The sequence below is a fragment of the Lycorma delicatula genome, chromosome 12 (genome assembly GCF_047948215.1).
Source record: "Lycorma delicatula isolate Av1 chromosome 12, ASM4794821v1, whole genome shotgun sequence".
Taxonomy (NCBI): domain Eukaryota; kingdom Metazoa; phylum Arthropoda; class Insecta; order Hemiptera; family Fulgoridae; genus Lycorma; species Lycorma delicatula.
The window spans coordinates 74,390,878-74,410,744 of NC_134466.1; the positions used below are offsets into that span (position 1 = coordinate 74,390,878).

General features: G+C 27.4%; 1 protein-coding gene across 2 annotated transcripts in view; it reads right to left on the reverse strand.

The window, feature by feature from the left end:
* Nucleotides 1-19,867, reverse strand: part of Stacl (SH3 and cysteine-rich domain-containing protein) — a 1,060,888-nt gene that overhangs the window by 68,129 nt on the left and 972,892 nt on the right. For both annotated transcript variants that reach the window (XM_075379276.1, XM_075379274.1), the window contains exon 16: nt 16,898-17,029. In XM_075379276.1, the coding sequence (XP_075235391.1) occupies nt 16,898-17,029 (132 nt within the window). The remainder of the gene's footprint in view (nt 1-16,897; nt 17,030-19,867) is intronic.

The following is a 19,867-nucleotide window of genomic DNA, read 5'->3' on the forward strand; positions in this document are numbered from 1 at the left end:
AATAAAAACTTTAGCTGTGTTCCAGCTAATTTTCATTTTATATAATACTCAAGTTTTTATAAGTTTCAGCTTGGAGTACAGTGTAATTAGTTTGAAAAAACTGTTTTCTTGTGCTGATCCACATCTTCAGTTGTTAATAAATATAGAGTTTAATATTAACTGAAGATGTGGGTTACCGCAAACACTGATTGTTGGAAATTAATACAAGAAATAGAATAAGTTTTAATGTAGTAAACAGAGAATTTAATATCAACTGAAGATGCAGGTACTGCAAAAACCGGTTACTGAAAACTGATAACTTAAGTTTAGCTTGTCTAATTGCTGTGTTTTGGTGGTTTATATTTCATATAATAAAATATTAAATTTTATTAGCACAGTAGTCAAAATGTTAGTGAATTATTTGAAAAAAAATAAATATATATATATTTTCAAAGTTTTCTGGTCATTTTTTGCAATTATAGTGAACACAAAAAATGTAATAGATGCAATTTTCTAATAGTTTCAAGGTTGCAATGTTGAACACCATGCAATAGTCTGTTGAAAGTACAAGAAGGAGCTATTGGGAATGTTCTAATCATGGAAAGAGAAACTAAATCTATATTTAACTTCACACTGCAAAAATATTTTTGTATAATCATTAATGTACTTGTACAATTAAATATCAACATATTAAAAGGAACAATACAGAACAAATAATACATCATGAGACTGCATAACTGAAATAATTTTTTACACCAGAAAGAATATTATTACAACTTAGGATATGAAAAAAAGCATCTATTTATTATGTACATGTATTCTGATGAGCAAGATGAGATAGGTGAAATGATAGCTGGGAAAATACAAGACCCAGTACACTAACCACTATAAAAATGTGCCGGTTGTGATGGTACATGCTTGCACCTTTATGTTGACATACTCCTATAAGAAGATAATTTCAAACATTTACACTCCTAACATTTATCAACAGCTACACCTGACATATACTGCAAACTGTATGAACATTCCCTCAGTTCTAGAATTTACTACTCCTTCCAAAGAAAACAATACGTGTACATTTAATATACAGTTATAGTTTTGTACAACTTATTGTTTTTCATAAATAGAAAAACCACCAAATTAACACACATTACCAAGACATCTAATCCTAGCACAATACAAATGCAGCTTTTACATACATCTGAAATCATATACTACATACACAGTATCAGTACATATTATATCCAGAGTAAGAGTATATAATATTAATATTTAAGTAGAGGAATGGTACAAAAAAAATATCTAATATGTAAACCGGTTACATATCCCCATTAAAAACTAATTTAATACTCAAATTTTTATCTTTTGAATAAATTCTAAGTTCTATGAACTTGACAGTGTATCAAAATGATTACATTGAATTGAATACTTTTAAAGTGGCAGAAATAATGTGCTCTATAATTAAATTATATACTCTATAATTAAATTATATACTCTATAATTTAATTTTGTTTTTAAATCAATTTATGAAAAATGATTACTGAATCGTTACTAAAAAATATATATATATTCTGCTTTGGTCCTACATAAAACTACTATAAAACAATAAATAGTCACCAGCAGCCAATTTAATGGAATATTTTTCATATACTAATTTTCTCTATATAAAATTTTTATCTTATGTTTGGGAATGTTAAAAAATATTTAAAACATTTTATAAATATTTTTATACAGATTGATATAATATTATTATTGTTCTTTAGCACAACAAAAATACAAAAATATCCCAATAATTAAGGAATTTTTGATGATAATTTTGTAAACTATATATGTAAATTTAAATTTGGTTTATAATTTTTTAAACTTATTCTCTCACCCTTAATGTTATATCTAAATAAATAACTAAAAAACATTTTTCCATGGGCAATATTTTTTGTGTAAATAATAACCGTAATAATTTATTATGGAAAACTTTAAAAAAAAATTTTAATTTAAAAGTAAGGAACAATAAAAGGCACATAAAATGAAAAACCTATACTAGTTTCGCTACATCTTTACTAATGTATTACACTTCATAATAACAGTAAAAAAATCACAGATAGTTTTATTTTATTTCCCAACCTGTTTTCTGTAAGAACAATCATTTCATCACTGAAATTTATGTTTAAAAAACTGAAGAAGTTATTACTATTATGACAGTAAAATAACATATTAATATAACTTTATGTAAACTTATAAATAATATAATATTAATTATCAGTAATATAAAATATATAAAAAAGTTATCTGCTAAAGTAAGAACTACAGGGAAAACCCTGTTATAATGGTTATATTAAAACATTGACTACAAATGACAAAGAATGATTTGAAGTATCCATATTGGTGCAAAGTTTTCACATTTTTTATTAACAAAAATCAATTTATCTGTGGCATAGTAATGGCTGTTTAAATTATTATATAAACTGTTTTTATTTGGCTATTCAGAACGAACACAAAAATTCTTTTAACACTTAAAAATAACCATTCTTGACTGAAATAGTTAATATTTGAAAAATTAAAACAATGGAAATTTGTTTTCAAAAAAGTATTAAATTGTTGAAGGCAAAAGATTAGTTATTAAGGAGTTTATAATTAACTAATCGGGCAAAATTTTATGATTTTTGCATGTTCACATGGCTGCGAAGTTGTGACCAGTTAAAAATTAGTCAAAAATATTAATTCTCTAAAACTGGTTTTGAGGGCTATTAAGAAATAAATAGAATTGCACAGAAAATGGTCGAAGGAAAAATAAGACCAAACATGGTTATTTTTTTAACCTCATATGAGATCAATTTTTCTGCTTCCTACCCTTTAAAAAGGATAAGAGTGCAACCTTTACAAGTAAAAAATAAAGATTATGAGGTCTGTTAAAGAAATACGTTGACTGTTTGAATTGCTCGGGTCCAGTTGGTTCCAGTCAAATCCGTTTGGTGTCGCCATGTTCGTACAGATCAGTTTACTACGCAGTTTTTTGATTGCAAATACCATTACTGGTTGTTTGTAATGTGGTTGTTTGTGAAGTGTGTTTTTTTCGTTTGGCGGATTTTAGAATGAGTGACTTGAACGAGCAAAGAGTTGCTATGAAATTTTGTGTTAAATTCTGAAAATCTGCGAGTGAAATATTTGTTATGCTCAAGACGGCTTACGGCGACATTGCTATGAAGCGTGCAACATGTTTTAAGTGGCATGGATGTTTTAAAGATGGTCGTCAGTTGAATGAAGACGATGAGTGTCCTCGACGTCAACTGATGACTCACATGTAGACAAAATCAACACCCTGGTTCGGGCAAATTGACGTCTGACCATCAGAGAGCTTGCTGAAGAATGTGGGATATCAGTTCGATCATGTTACGAGATTTTGACCGAAAAATTGAAGATGAACCACTGGTTTTTTCATCACGAAAATGCTCCAGCCCATTTAGCCCTCAAAACTCGTGAATTTTTAGCCAAACACTCGATCACTGTTCTTCCCCACCCGCCCTACTCATTTGACCTTGCTCCTTATGACGTCTTCTTGTTCCCCAAACTCAAAAGACCTTTGAAAGGAAGAAGATTTGAGACAATTCCTGAGATTGAGGCAAATGCAATGAAGGAACTGAAGAACATCATAAAAGAAGCATTCCAAGACTTGTTTCCAAAAGTGGAAACACCATTGGGATAAGTGTGTGCGTCAGGGAGGAGAGTACTTTGAAGGGGACCCAGACAAGTAACTTCTAAATAAAGTACACTTTGTTTTATGACGTTAGTCTACGTATTTTTTGAACAGACCTTGTATAATATGTAATCATTAATAAAACAAAATTAAAAATGTTTCCAACCTTCTATAAATCACAGGAAAAAAACACTGCAAATAAAATGATAATGCATTCATTTCCAAACAAGAGTTAATTGAACTGCATAACTACATGCTAAAAGATGGCACGAGAGGAAACAATATCAGTGATGGCTCATCTATAAAAGCTGCAGGAATTTCTCAATTAAGAAATTAGTCTAATACATACAGTTTCATAAAGAGTATCAAATTCTGTGAAATGTAACCTGAAAAGTTATAACCACAACTGATATAAGCTTTTCCAAAAGTTTAGGGACAGAAACAACAATGTTTTACTTATATAACCAAATGCAGTTAAATGTTTTATTTTGTTTTGTTTAAATATACATTTGATAGCAAGGAAACCGATGTAAGTATTTGTTTTATTAATACTAGGTGATAAAACCAGATCTTCATTCAAAACAATCATTTTTGGTTTTGTTGTTTGTAAGTGTCATGACTTAGATGTTTAGAGGTATTTTAAAAAAAAATTGTTAGCGAATTAAAAAAAGAATAACAGTCATTTTAAAGAATAATAACCACCTCATGTCAAGCTTACTGAGGAAAATAAGAATTGGAATGGTTCCTATTGTCTTTTTCAATGAGCCAAACATACTGTTGCACATCAGTACTGCAAGCCCACCAAAATATACAAAAAAACTCTCTACCAGTGACACCTTCACTCTGAACACCAAAAAGACTGGCTATAAAATAAACATCATTGCTTGAAAAGAAAAAAAAAACAATCCAGAGTATTAGCTCCTACACTTCAGGAGCTTTACCTGTGTCACAGTCTTAAGAAAAACTTGAGCAGATATAGTAGAGAAACTAATTAATCTCTTTGTCTGGGAAATAATGGGTTATATACATTACTTCAGATTCAGTATGGAAATTAGTTTTTATGAAATATGAGTACACGATAGTCTCACAAAAAAGAAAAAAATTTAGCATCAGTTAATTTTAATTGTTAACTGAAATCTAGTCTATATTCTAACTTAAAATGTTTACTGATGGTCACATAATCCTTTCTGGCAATATTTTTTTTTGGAATTTATTCTCTAAATATGTATTTAAAAAAAAAAAACAAGTTTCAACATATTAAATCTCACAAAATTTATTTTAGCATGAAATATAAATTTGATAATTTAATTTGGAGTTTCCAGCACTTCTCAGTTAAAAATTGTTCTCTGAATTACTTTTAAAATATTCAATTCAGCAAATAATTTTGAATAAAGAATACTAAAGTATTAAAAATTAAAAGCCATTTTTGTAAGAAAATTATATTTTGCAATCAACCTGGTCCAATGAAATGTTTTTGTGGGGAACAACAACCATCAAGAATACAAGGAAGTATTAATAAACTGAAAAATACACAGAAAATAGCAAACGAGTATCCAGCTTCATTATGTACATGATCATGAGCCAACACTGGTATAAACATTAATTGATGCAAAAACAAATATTAATACTAATACTTCTAGAAAACATTTCACTACTGCATAAAAAAAACTAGAAAGTATGAAAAAGAATGCAAGAGGAGACTAGATGAGGAACATGGTTATAAAAGAGGATCTGAAACTGATTGAAGGACAGAATCTAAAGAATCTGATTACAATGGTAAAGATATATAAAAAAGGAATGGAAAGCAAGAAGTTACTGAAAATAATGGAAAAACTAGAGGTGGATAGAAGAAAATCTGTATGACAATCATGGAAAGGAAGAAAACAAAAGTTAAAAAAATTATTTTGAGAGGAAAAATAAATATTTGTATATATACGTACGCAGAGAGAGGTTAAAGTATTCAAATCCTCTGTTTAGCACTGGAGTTGTTCAGGAAATAGATTTAAAACTCTCACGATATTTTACAAGTCAATTATTCAACCTTTTAACATTAAAGATGAAACTGAGCTGCTCGAGAGGCTTTGGGCATAATAAAAAAAAATTAAACCGCATATCCACTGTATAAGAACTTAAAGATTTTATAAAGGACTTTGAATTAAAACAAGCAATATAATTTAAAGAGGTTACTACAATATCCAAATTTCCAACAAAATATATACACGGTTGGAAAAAATGTTTGGGATATTTCTTGCTAAATTTTTTTAATTTTAGTATAACAAATTTTAAGGGTTTTTTTTTTACATAGACATACTGAATGACTTTAATTTTTATAACTACTTTGAAAATCAAATCACAATCTTCTTGTCGTAAGGAAATTTCAAAATTAAATAAAAACTTGTAAATAATTAAAAATATAATGTAATAAGAATTAAACAGTATTTTATAAAAATTAAAAATAATATTTTTAAAACACAACTGATTTTATTATTAAAATAATAATAATGAATAAAAATATCATGTTATGAAATTCAAGAAAACTGTAAAAATAATAAAATAAAATAAGGAAATCGGCTGATAAACCTCCTACTGAACAAAAACCGCAAGGTATTGCTGATTTAACACGTTGACTGCTACACCCAAAACAGCAAGACTTGATTACAATGCTGCAAAACGTTTTCCTCTCTAACTTTTTTCTTTTCATTTTATACAGAAAATTTCATTCTACCTTAAATTCTGTCTGAATTAAAAAGAAAAGTGAAATGTAAATTTGGGCCTTACAGCATTTGGCGCTTCACAAAAAAAAGAAAAGATAAATTCAGCGAATTAGATATAATTTGGGGAGGGGATGAAACAACAAACTGTTTTGTTGTTTAAGGATGAAGTAAAGAAAAAACTATTTAGTCACCTGAAATAATGAATTTCAAAAATGTAGGTTTATGTGGTGTCCACAATGCACATAGAAAAAAACCTACGTCCACTTTTTTTATGTAGCTTAACTTTTTATTTTATATATCGCTATGTAATTCAGAAGGCAGTATGACATGCAAAAAAAGAAACTATTCCTAGTGAAAGTGAAAATTTTTAAAAATATCTAAAAAAATCTTTTTTTACAAGCTTTTTTATGTATAACTATTTTGAATCTAAAAGTGACTTAGAAAAAATGTCCAGGCACATATCCATAGCACACCCCTAGCACTGGATCCTAATTTGTTTGTTGACCTAAACAGTAAAATTATTTTACTGTTTATTTATTTTGTGAAATTTTTTATATTTTTATGTTTTGAAATTTATTTTGTGAAAATCAGCTGTTATTTTATAACAATAATGTAAAATCTGAAATTTAAGATTTTTGGAAAATAGCTAGTAACGTTTGAATGAAACAACGCATAAATAAGCTAAGTATACTGTTGTAAATGTCTTAACTTGCTCTATTAAAGTAGTGTTTTTGTCCTGAAAAATGACATGTAGTAAATATCCTTTGTAGCTGGAGATTACTACTAAACTTAGACAACAAAACAGCTCTCATAGCTGCATGTAAGACCCAGAATCAGGTCTCATAGCGGTTGACCTGTTACAAAATGTAATTTGGGAAGCGGTTCAGAATATTGTTAGGAAATCTGTAAATAATGTAGTTTTATTATTTTATGCATATCTAATACACTTTAAAAAAACTAAACATTTGTTTAATTTAAGTTGTATGATTTTCAAATGAAATTAATATTTTCCAATATTTAAATTTCTGTTGAAAAAATTAAGCACAATATACATTTCTCTACTGTTTTTCACAACGCTAAAGGAATTTTGAAAATCAACTGAATCTAAACTTTCTTTTCCTGTTGCTACAGATTAAAACTTTGTAGCAATTCTTTTTTGTCATCAGTCTTGTCTTAAATTAAAACCTAAAATCAAGACACGTATTATTGTGTGAGTCACACAATGAGTGCTTCTATTTAAAATTGCTAAGTTACATCCTGAGATCATCCAATTCTACCTAAATACTAATCCTGAAGGTTTTATATCCTTATCTGAAACATCTTCAATGCTAAACAAGGATTAGAATATTTTTACCTTACACTGCAAGTACATATAATATTAAATAGTCATGTGAGGAAAAAAATAGGGGGAAAATTGATTAAAAAGTTTCAGTTGTTTTCTTAAAATATTTGCATATTATAATAATAAAAGGTAAACCAACCATAACCATTGAAATATAGGTATTACTAATTTAAACTATAATAAATATGTCATATGTATGAAATTTACATGTCATAAGATTATTTAGTGAAAAAAACAAAAAGAATAACAAAAGTGTTAAACATTACTTGGAACCATCATTGTTCTATATATCAAAAAAAATTGAAACAAAAAAGTACATACATTGTTTTTTTTTTGCTTGATGATATCGCCCCATAAGCTTGAAGCTTGTGCGTGGGATGTGGAAATGAAATTTTGTAGTAGATGAAAAATTCGATGCCTGACCAGAATTCGAACTCAGGACCTCTGGATGAAAGGCTAAGACACTACTACCCTGCCACAGAGATTGGCAGTTCATATTTAATACTTCTTAGAAAAAATCAGGCCAGAATATGTTTGTTGAGAATCAAATAAAAGTTTATGGATAGTTTTTTTATATAGTCATGATGTAAGATAGATAGATTTGAAAAAATTGAAATCATTTAGATTGAATAATACAACGAAACTATATGAATATGATAAAACAGGAAACTGTAAAATAAGAGTGAAAACTTCTTTTTTTTTTGTCAGATTTTGAAGTTTTATTTTGAAAAAAAAACATGATAGTATCTATCAGATGAAAATTAATAATAACAATTTTATACAAAAAAATTAGCATTCTGATAGATAGAAAACTTTTTATAGAATTTTTGTATCAAGCAAAAACTAAACATATTTGTAAACTTTTTTATTTGTAAGATTTTTAAACAGAAAAGTGTATGGAAACCAGAAAATGAGCCATTTTAACTTTAAAAATTTGTATTTTTTCTCCAGTTTTAAAACTACTTTTTATTAAAGAATAACATAAAATTAGATTTCATACAATCCTTTTTCAAATGGAAACAAAGTTCTTATTTTCAAACAATAAAAACTTTTATAATGACTCTTTAACATATATTACTGCACAGGAAGACATTAAAATCAACTTTATTTTCTCTAGAATAAAATTCATAAGGTAAGAAAACTTTGAAAAATTTGACCAATTTACGATAATCTTCTGGAAATAATAAGCTATAGAAAATTGAGTGTAATGAGTTTTATATAGTATTTAAGTGTATATTTAAAGTCAAATTTATATATAAAACTATATACTTCGTTTTTTTAAAATTAAAACTCATGAACTAATAAAATGAAATTAAAAAAAAACTGAACAATATTATTTATGCAAAACGCTATAACACCAAAACATCAAGCAGAAAAAACAACAATACTGCCATACAATAAGAACTTGTGGGATGACAAACTGAATGAAAAAACAACAATAACACCAAAAATAATAACAATAAAACGAGCATGACCAACCACTGAAGAGAGGACATAACAATGCAACAATCATTACAGATTAAACAATAATATTTTCTTTTTGTGATTAATAAAAAATTAATTTAAGTACTTAAGTAATAATAACGCATAAAGATTCTTTTTATTAAACATATTAGTTAATCGATTTTATAGTTTTAGAAGTTGAGAAGTATATGGATATGTACGTCTGAAATGAGAATCAGCCAGCAGGAGTATTTTTTGCTATAGAAATGTGTATGATCAATTCACCAAGTTGTCGTAGTTACTTGCAAGGTCTCTATAAATCAAGTAAGTAGTATGCGAGCTCATAACCCCAAGAACTAAGCTTAGAATGATAAAATGCAATTTTTTTTACCGATATTATATTTAGATTGTTTTCAATTGTAATTTTTGGATAATTTCATACAATAATATTTGTAATATGTATATCAGAATGTCTAAGAATTTATTTGCAACTATTTTACCGAAAATTATGAAACTGCTAGAGCAATCTGAATGATCCTAAATACTGTATTTATTGAACTTTACGAATGGTTTTTTGTGTACATTTATTTGGAAAACACCAGCAATTTGTGAGCAGTACATGCAAAAATACAACTGTAAAATACATTATTTTACAGTATCATTTATCCTGTAGTATTTTGAGCTACTGAAGCGCTTGGTAATTACTCCACTGTAATAAAATTTTAAAGTAGATTGAGTTTTATTTCATTTATCAAAATCAGGTAAAGATTTAAAAGAACAGTTTATTGTTCCTTATTTTTAATAGGTTTGCAAATGGTGTGATTTTAAATAGTGAATGTTATTTATATACTATGAATATAATTAATTTTTTATAAAAAGGGGTTTTATTTTCATGATTTCTTTCCATTATATGTGTTATGTTAGGGATACATTTGTTAAATACTGCAATCGTAATACTTGTAGGAGTTCTGACACAAAACATAAGACATTCCTAAAAATGAAATAGCCATTCTCAAAAACAGCATTTATTCAATTCCAGAATTACTAATGAACGTGAGGAGTAGAGTGGTTTTGTATGGTAAGAAGGTTTATGACATGAGTATGGTATGAAGCTTTGCACGATAAGAACACAGAACTTATAAAAGGATATACAGAATAAAACTAAAGCAAAAACCCATCATTTCAATTTGTACTTCTCTTATGTTAGCCTATTATTGCAAACGACTTTTCATGATTTACTGTTAAAGTTAGTAAAAGTTATAGGAGGTGAAATTCAAATCAAATAGGATTTAAATATTTTGGGGGGATTTATTCACCAAAACTGTATTTTAATAAATGATTTCAGCGGAGAAGAACTGAAATAAAATCTAAGAATAATTCTTGTGTAAAATATTTTTGAAATTTTGAATGAGGATTTTTTTCTAGTAATAAAAGAGACATTGAGTAGTTCAGATTGTACTGTATGTATACAGTAATATAACTTTACGTGTTTTTTATGAGATAAAAATTTTTTTTTATGTAATTTATAGTCAAACTTATATTGGGATTATAGCATGAAGGCCAATTCTCTATTGCAGGTCTGGGTAGTGCCGTAATGAGGGTGTGGTGAAAAAGACACTCGCCATGAGCACAACTGGGTTTGGGGTACAAAACAAAGGATACCGATTTCAATGATCCCACAACATGGCACTTAACTAACAGTAACAAACAAATATTTGTTCAACATGGACCAGAGTTGTGTGATAATTTAAGTGTTTATCCTGATAGAGAAAATAGGCATTTTGATAAAAAATGGTTTGTACAAACCATGTCACACGAAAAACAAGTACTCAGAAATCGGTTGATATAACAAGTGAAAAGATGCACTGTTCTGTTTCCTACGTATTATTTTTGGAAAAAATCAGAAGGTGTGGACCACTACAGGGTTTTGAGACTGGCAGTATTTAGATCCTATATTACCATGTCATAAAAATTCATTATATAATAAAAAATGTTATGTTAAATGGAAAACTTTCGAATCAAAAATTAAGAAAGGTGGTTTTATAGACAATCAATTACAAGAATTAATTTTAAAAGAAGAAGAAGAAAGCGGAGGCTATTTTAAAAGTTATTTTGGATGCCATTCTGCACTGTATAAAAAATAATGACTGAGAGGAACTTGTGAAAAAATTGGTTATCCTGAATACGATAGAATTAATAAGTTATTACTATCCTATTATTGTGCAACATATTGAAAGTCATAAGAAAAATCAAGTTAATTATTTCTCTCCTATAATACAAAATGATATAATTAATATAGCTGCTTCTAAACTTAGACAGGATATTATTTCAAATATTCAAAAAGAAAAATATTTTTCTATTTTATTTGATAGCACATCTAACAATTCTCACTAGGAACAGATGACACAAATTTTGCACTATGTTAGCATTGATCCTAATACGAATAAATGTAGCATTGAAGAAACCTTCATAGACTTTATTGTGACACATGAAAAAACTGCCGAAGCACTTGTGAATGACATCGAAAACAAATTAACATTAGACGGATTAAATATTAAAAATATAAGGGGGCATTGATAATGGAGAGAATATGGCAGGTAAATACAAGCCAGAATATTATGTTTAAACAGTATGGCGAGGTTTGTTCCATGCATGGCTCAGCCTTAATTTAATAGGTGTTCATGCTGCACAAACATCTGTTCAAATGAAATCAACAATTGTTTAATATTTTTGTAAATTCTATTAGTAGATGGGATCTTTTCAAGGAAAAATTATCTGTTCGTCTTAAAGGTTTAAGTGAGACGAGGTGGTCCGGGAAAGCTAACGCGGTTAAAGTTTTATGAAATCAAATGCCTTTAATAAAGAACTGCTTAATGAAATGTGTGAGACAAAGTCAAGTTACAGTAGACTCTGTAACAAATGCTCGAATGTTGTTATAATTATTAACAAAATTTAAATTTATTGCACTATTAATATTTTAGGATACAATATTAGGAAAAATAAATAAAGAAATTTTATTTTTAAAAGAAAGAAAAACCACAGTTGAAAATGATAAATGCTTTAAAAAATTAAATTCAACATTACTGAAATGATTTTTTCAATTCGCTTAACAATTCAGCAAAAATTTTAGCCGAAACAACAAATATTGAAACTTACATTCCAGAAAAGAGATAGAAAATAAAAGACTGGCAAAGTAAAAAATATGCCTGGTGAGAAAATTACTGATGATTTGTTTGCCATGAATGAAAGTGCATTACTAAAAAAAGAAATGTGTGAAGTTTTAGATATAATACTGATACAACTCAATGATAGATTTACTGCTTTGCAAGAGGTCGCAAACGACTTCAGTTTTTTAAATGGACACGCTTTAAAAATCATGCCACTCTATGATCTTAAATGATGTGCAACAGACCTAGCATTAAAATATAATAACGATTTAGATGCTCCAGAATTTGATGTGAAATTGAGAGTTTCAAATATCAAAGCCATGAAAGTTTTTGAAATTTAGGGGATATGGATGCTTTTCAAATCTTGCAAAAAAAATTTACGACCCTTACAAAACACGTATCCAAATGTAGATATAGCATTAAGAATTTTCATAACATTGCCTGTAACAACACCTTCCTGTAAATGTTCGTTTAGCAAATTAAAAATTATAAAATCATACCTTCGTTCTTTTACTGGATAAGAGAGATAAACAAACATGTCTATAATATCAATTGAAAAAGATGTTGCCAAAGCATTAAATTATGACGATATAATAGATGTGTTTGCAAATGAAAAAGCGAGAAAAATTACTTTATAAAATATGCTGAACTGTTTTATGTTTTTATTATATTATTTTAACATATAACTATGTTTTGTATTTCATTTATTTTGTCATCATTGAATATGAATAAAATTTTGTTCTTATTAGGTTATAGATTATTTATTCATACATGTACCTTCATAAATACACTTCTGTATACACAGGCAAGTCATTTTGATGAGATTAATACTATTTAGTATATTGCATTTAGTAAAACTTAACTTGTTACACTAAAATTTTTAATTTTTTTTTGTCATTATTGGGTTACAGGGAGGTGCAAGTTAAACACTTGCCACAGGTGTTTCATACCCTCATTATGGCACTGGGTATGGCAGAATGGTTTAAAGGTCTGCTGGATTCTTCTATACAGCTTTATGGATGAATAAGAATCTTTCTTTAAGTGACTTTTTTGAATCTCAAGGATAATACATTTTTCAGTGTATATATTTTAAGATGATGAACACAAAATCATTAATGAACAATATGTGCTACTTCTATTCTGAGTAAACATAAAATTAATCTTTTGTCTATAGGAAAAATAGTTTTTTTTCGATCTAAGGAATTATAATTTCCTGAGGTATGAAATTTAATACACTATGTCATCAAGCACCGATAAAAGGTGGTTGGATACCTACCAGTTAATAGATGGCTTAGCAATTATTACAGCCCTCATTCAAATACAAATGAATAAAGATAAGGAAAGGGGAGGGAACAAAATGAGGGGCTATCAACTACAGGGAAACTGACTTTGATCAGGCTAGTTTATTTGTCTGTGACCCTACAATGTTCTAAGAAAATGTCTATAATTAAATAATAAATTCTATTTTATTAGTAGGAAGATGCTAATGCTCTATAATAAAAAAGGAAATTACCATTTACTGTATTTATGAGAAAGACTAAACATAGATCTACTAAAAAATATTGTGTCCACCTTCTCTTCTAAAAATTAACGAAGGATCTTTATTGCATTAATAATTATTCCACACATAATTACTAAAAACTTTCATGTGTTTTAATCTTCTTTATTTTCTTATTAAAGTTTATTCATCTTGGTAACTATAATCTGATGCTCAATTACAGTCCTCCCAATTTTTTTTTTAGTTTTGAGGAATTAATTGGAAACCAAACTGAGATTTGAAAGTATAATCTTCAAGATGAAAAGCAGAGGTGCTACCATTAGATGAGAAGTAACAGTATAAGAATAAAATAATTTAAAGATATAGACTTTTGTAACGGCAAACCAAACCAAATTTTATTTAATTTTACAAAATACAAGATAAACATTACAACTGAATGGGAACACGAAATTATAAATTTTCTTGAGCCCCAGCTTCACAGAAATGACAAAAAAAACACTTTCAAAATATATGCAAAATCAACTATAATGACATTCACAACACCTCACACCATCTAAATTTTCACAAGTTTCTCATTTTGTAGGCATACTCATGTTACCTGAAGATCATACAGAAGAATTCAACACCATAGAGTACTTTGCACACGCATACACACAATAGATAACTGCAGCATACTAATTGATACACATTTTTGCAGAATTCAAAAATAAATAAAACAAAAAATACATCTCATTTAGAAACATATACCAACACTCAGAGGAAATAAACCACAAATTTAACAAAATTTTGATATAATGCAACTTTCAGAACAACAAACAAAACACATCATTTCATGCACAACACAATCACAATGTTCTGGAATACATGAACTATTCTCTTTCAACTGCTCAGTATTCTATAATTGTCAAACTGGGCACAGCATCAAGGATATAAATACAAATACTTAAAGCGCTTCACAATAACAGTCAATATTTGCTAACCATTTTACATACACAAATCACAATCTGTCATGATCGATAACAACCTGATATGTTAAACAAACACAAAAAAGACAACATCTTAATACACTTGAACATTATGAAATATGTAAACAGACAAAAACATGCAGCAATGATGTACTACATTAACAGACAATTAAAATTTATCACTTTTTGATCACGCTCTAATACAAGTTTGCCTAATTTAGGATGACCACAAAGATGACAAATTATTTTGAAGTTTAGTTATTTTGAGGTATAAAAATTTACATTTTAAATTAATATCATTAATATCAAAAAACACAGCAGATGAATATAATATAAAAAGAAATTCCTGAACAGTTTTGAAATACAGTTGAACAGATGAATCAAGGAAAAGAAATGGATGGACAAAATGTAAAATGAGGTTTTAAGAAGAAAAAGAGAAAACATCGTTTTTTGAGCAGATTATTCAGTGTAGAAATAGACATGTTTATTCAGTGTGTAAAGGATATAGACTGAAAAGTAAAAGAAAGGAAGAAAGAGGAATGGGATTCCATACGTAAGAAGCTGTAAAGAAGTTATTTAAAATACTCAGGATCGAGAGAAGTATCTTAGTTTTTGGAAAGATAAACTTGTAAATTATTTATTTTTAAACTTCTCCACTTCCTTTAATCCTTAAACTAAAAAGATTAAACTTATTTTTATTTATTAATGTTATTATTATGACCTTGGACACAACTTTAAAAATTTTAATTAGAAAGATGTCATGAATAAAAAGATATGTAAAAAATTGCTAGAATTTTAAAAATAGAATCCATGATCAAGTGATCAACAAGTTAGTAAACAACACACCAATTGGCCATCCAAGTTATATACTGAAAGAAAAACGCAAAAATATCAACCCCTACGGAAAAACTTTATTTTATTAATTAATGTTTACATCGCACATGGGAAAAAATTTAGAAAAGAACAAACAAAACATTTTATTATTAAAACAATCTCTGAATCAAATTTATATGAAATCACATTTATTACCAATATGTACAGATTCCACTGTTTGTTCTATAAAAGTCAGTAGTGTGCGATTAAATGATTAACCAACTGCAACCGGTGAATTATGATTATTTATAGTAAACAGTTTATCCATTGTGGCTTTAGATATTGATTGATCTTAACACCAACTTTACATTCTTTTTTTTCTCTGACACTTCTGTTTGAGTTAATCCATGTGTTGCAAAACCACTGTGTTTAATGGAATGTAGCTTACTGTCTGGCTGTCCGTAATGATACGGACTAAAGTAAACCCCGAATGAGTTATGCTAAGATTTGCAGTACATTGAAATGGGAAATCATTTAAGTTATATGCTTATATAGTGGGTAGTTGATGTGTTCTTTTCTCTAATGTTTTACAATTTCCTGGGGTTGTTCAATATTGTAAGTTTTTATTTCAGTTTTATCCTCTAGTAATATTATGTGATTAGTTTTATCTTTTGTTTTAATAAGACATTTAATATATTTTATATATTATATATATATATATATATATATATATATAATAAATTAAATAAAAATATCACTTACTGTTTATTTTTTAGAAATTCTTTCACATAGTGATTTCACGATAAGGACAAAATCCTTCTTTTTTAGATTTTATATTAAAAAAAAAATTTAAATACATCTGATAAAGCACTGTGTACTAATAATAATAATTATATACTGTTAGGATAAAAAAAAATCAAATTCATATATATATATATATATATATATATAAAAGGAATTTAGCATTACCGTTTCCTATAAAAGAATTGCTTCATTCTAAGCTTTGAACTGAGAGTACAAGAGTTGACAATGTAGTAATCTTAAGATGAATATTCTAATAGCAATAACTACTCCTACAGACAAAAACATCATTTCAGAAAGCTTCTTGCATTATGAATATTACACAAAATAAAATTCTAGTAAAGAAACTGTCAATTAAGTAAAATCGCATTCCAATAAAGAGAAATTTGATAAAATAATTATTCAAAACCACAAAAAGAAAAATTGTATATGAATAAAACAAATAAAACAGAGAAATTTCAATGCAAAGCAATGTAAATATTACTTTCAGGTAATGAGATAGAATGTGCATGATGAGCAGATCGACTCCCAAACATTGAAAAACTTCGAATACCTCCGAATAACCTTCGTCTTCTAATTACTTCTGCTGGAGGAAGGGCAGATGCAACACCAAAATCTATTTAAATAAAATTATTAATTTAATTTTTTATTAGAATATATAAATATCATGTAAGTTAAGAAGAAAACAAAATAATAAATGAATACAATTAGCCCAATAAAATTAAATTCAATTTATATACATTAAAAAAAGACAAAATAATCTGTTGCACCCAGTGCATAAAATTTTCTCTCGGTAAAATTCCATCGTATGCACTCATTTTATTAACCTTGACGCAAACATTCAGTATTTTTTTATAACCAGAAAATCTTTTGACAGGTGTATAAATGAGGGCATATTCTATGAGATACGTCTTTTCTGTATTGTTTCAATCGGTAGTGCAGATTGAGTTATAGAGTTAATTGTGAAATGTGTCAACCCCTTTATTTTTACAAACAGTTGCAATGATGTTATTTATAACTCATTAGATAAAGTAAGTTTTGTTTATTAACATATAAATAAATAATGTTAGCATTTTTGTAATAAAAAAAAAAAAATAAAAAATAGATTTATAAAAACAAAAGTATATTATGTTATCTGTTTTAATAATAATAATTATTCATACATGATTTACCTATGTGAAAACATATTCAGAAAAAAAATTAAAAACTTTGCATGAAATAAATAATTTGTTATAACATCTGTCAGTGATGGATGGATCACATAAGAAAGGATCATTCATTATGAATGTTGTCAAAAATCATTATAAACTTTTTTCTTTTTTTACCGAAAATGTTTCAAGTAAAGTGAAATATGTTTCAAAAATTATTTTAAAAGCATTATCAACAAATGAGTTTTATATAATTTTTGTAAAGGTATTTATAATTTTAATTACCTTCCTTTTGTTTTTTGACAATCATGTTAAACTTTCTTATTTGCACATTTTGAACGCTTAGTTTAAAATAAATATGAAGAGATTATGTGAATATTTTATAATAAAAATCATAACTTTCTAAATACTTGTGATTGCGGCTAAAGGAGATATTTTCAAAGCTTGTAAATCAATCACTTCCTCAGAAGTATTGCAAACTGTGTGCATCTTAAAATCGTTAGGAAGCCATTTAAGTATGGAGTTAAACAAACTGTATTCTTGAACTTAGTTATATATGTTCATTAAGTATGATTCACATAAGTATATTTATCAATATTTATAGCTACTTTTTATAACAGAAATTTAATTGTAATAATAGTATTACAAATCTTTAACGAGATGTGGTGATAAAGAAATACAAATAAACAGTAGAAAACATAAATATTTTCACGACAAGATGCTTTTGCAAAGAATTACAGGCTTGATGAAGAAAAAAAAAAGAAGTATAATTATGTGTTAACATAACTGAATTAGTTGCAATTTACAATACGAATCTTTTAAAATTAATGGTCTATTATCAAATCTTTAATAGACCTTTTTATATCTAAATGTCTCTGATTAATTGTTAATTTATTAAATATCTTAATCACGTTATATAAATACTATTTTTGCCTATTCTTTTATCAATAAATGACAATTTCGCTATTCCAATTCTACTGCAGACATTATTAATTTGTACATATTTTTATAGCTATTAAGAAGCCAACTTTTTGTTCCTGACCAAATTATCCAAACATTAAGACCAAAGTAACTGTAAATACCCTATGTTCTTGTATGGATTTTCTAACAAACATCTGTCCAAAACTTACGAGACAGCATGTTAAATATCAAGGATATTTTGGTAACCAGCAACTGAGAACTTGTTTTAAAGCTACACTCCATTAAGAAAAATTTCTTTTTTAGTTAAAGAACATGTATGTAATTTAAATTGAATGAGTAACAAACAGTGAATGCAGTTAACTTTAGGAGAAATACATGTTTGTAAAATAACAAATTACTTTTAGATTATAATTTTCTAAATAATTTTAGAATTAGAAAAAGGACAAAGGGAAATTTATTTGTAATGTATATTGTGAAGTATACATCAGATCAGCTGCTGGTCGAGTCGACCTGATCTTTTGAGTAGCAGAATCAATAGGGAGTGAGTGCACTGGCTCTGTTTGTTTGATTGCATTGATATCCCGTGGTAGTCAGTAACTTTGTTGATTTCAGGTTTGTTTAAGAACATTTGTCCCCTATTCAGCAGTTGAAAAAAAAGCAAAATCAATGATGAATTTGCTAATCGAATAAAACTCAACAAACATCCTGTAATTTAATCTGAAGGAATAAATTGTACACCTAATGAAATATTGAAGAATTTACACTGAATAGAGTGTTCCTAGGACAGACATGCAAGCATACATGAACTGCTTCAGTTTTTTACATGTATAGACTTCATTGACAGATAAAACAATATTTATAATATGTAATATAGAAATTTATTATAGTAAATTTTCCTAACTAGAAATAAGTACACAGTAATAAATACTCTACAAAATATTGAATTCCTTGAGTATTTATTGTTATCATTAAAGCTTTTTTATTTTGATAATAAATAATAGTTTATTCAACACAAAGAAATTGAAAGTGAAATGTTCTTATTGGAAATATTAATCAACCATACGTATTTAAAATTGAACTAGCTAATTATGTTTAATAGAAGTTAGTTTGAAATGGTTTTTTTCTAGTTAAATAATCGGACACGCGCTTATGGTATTAGTAATAATTTATTCAGGGATTCTTAAAATGTTTAGATAACTGAAAACTAAAAAAAAAAAGTTTACTGGATATATTTTTGTATTTTTAACGCCAGCTTTTTTGGGATTATGAGAAACTTTATGGTTTGAAGTCCTTCCTGATTATTATAAAATAGAATTATATTCTGTTACTCATTAGTAAAACCGACATTAATGTGATCATTTTCCATTACTTTATACATACTTATA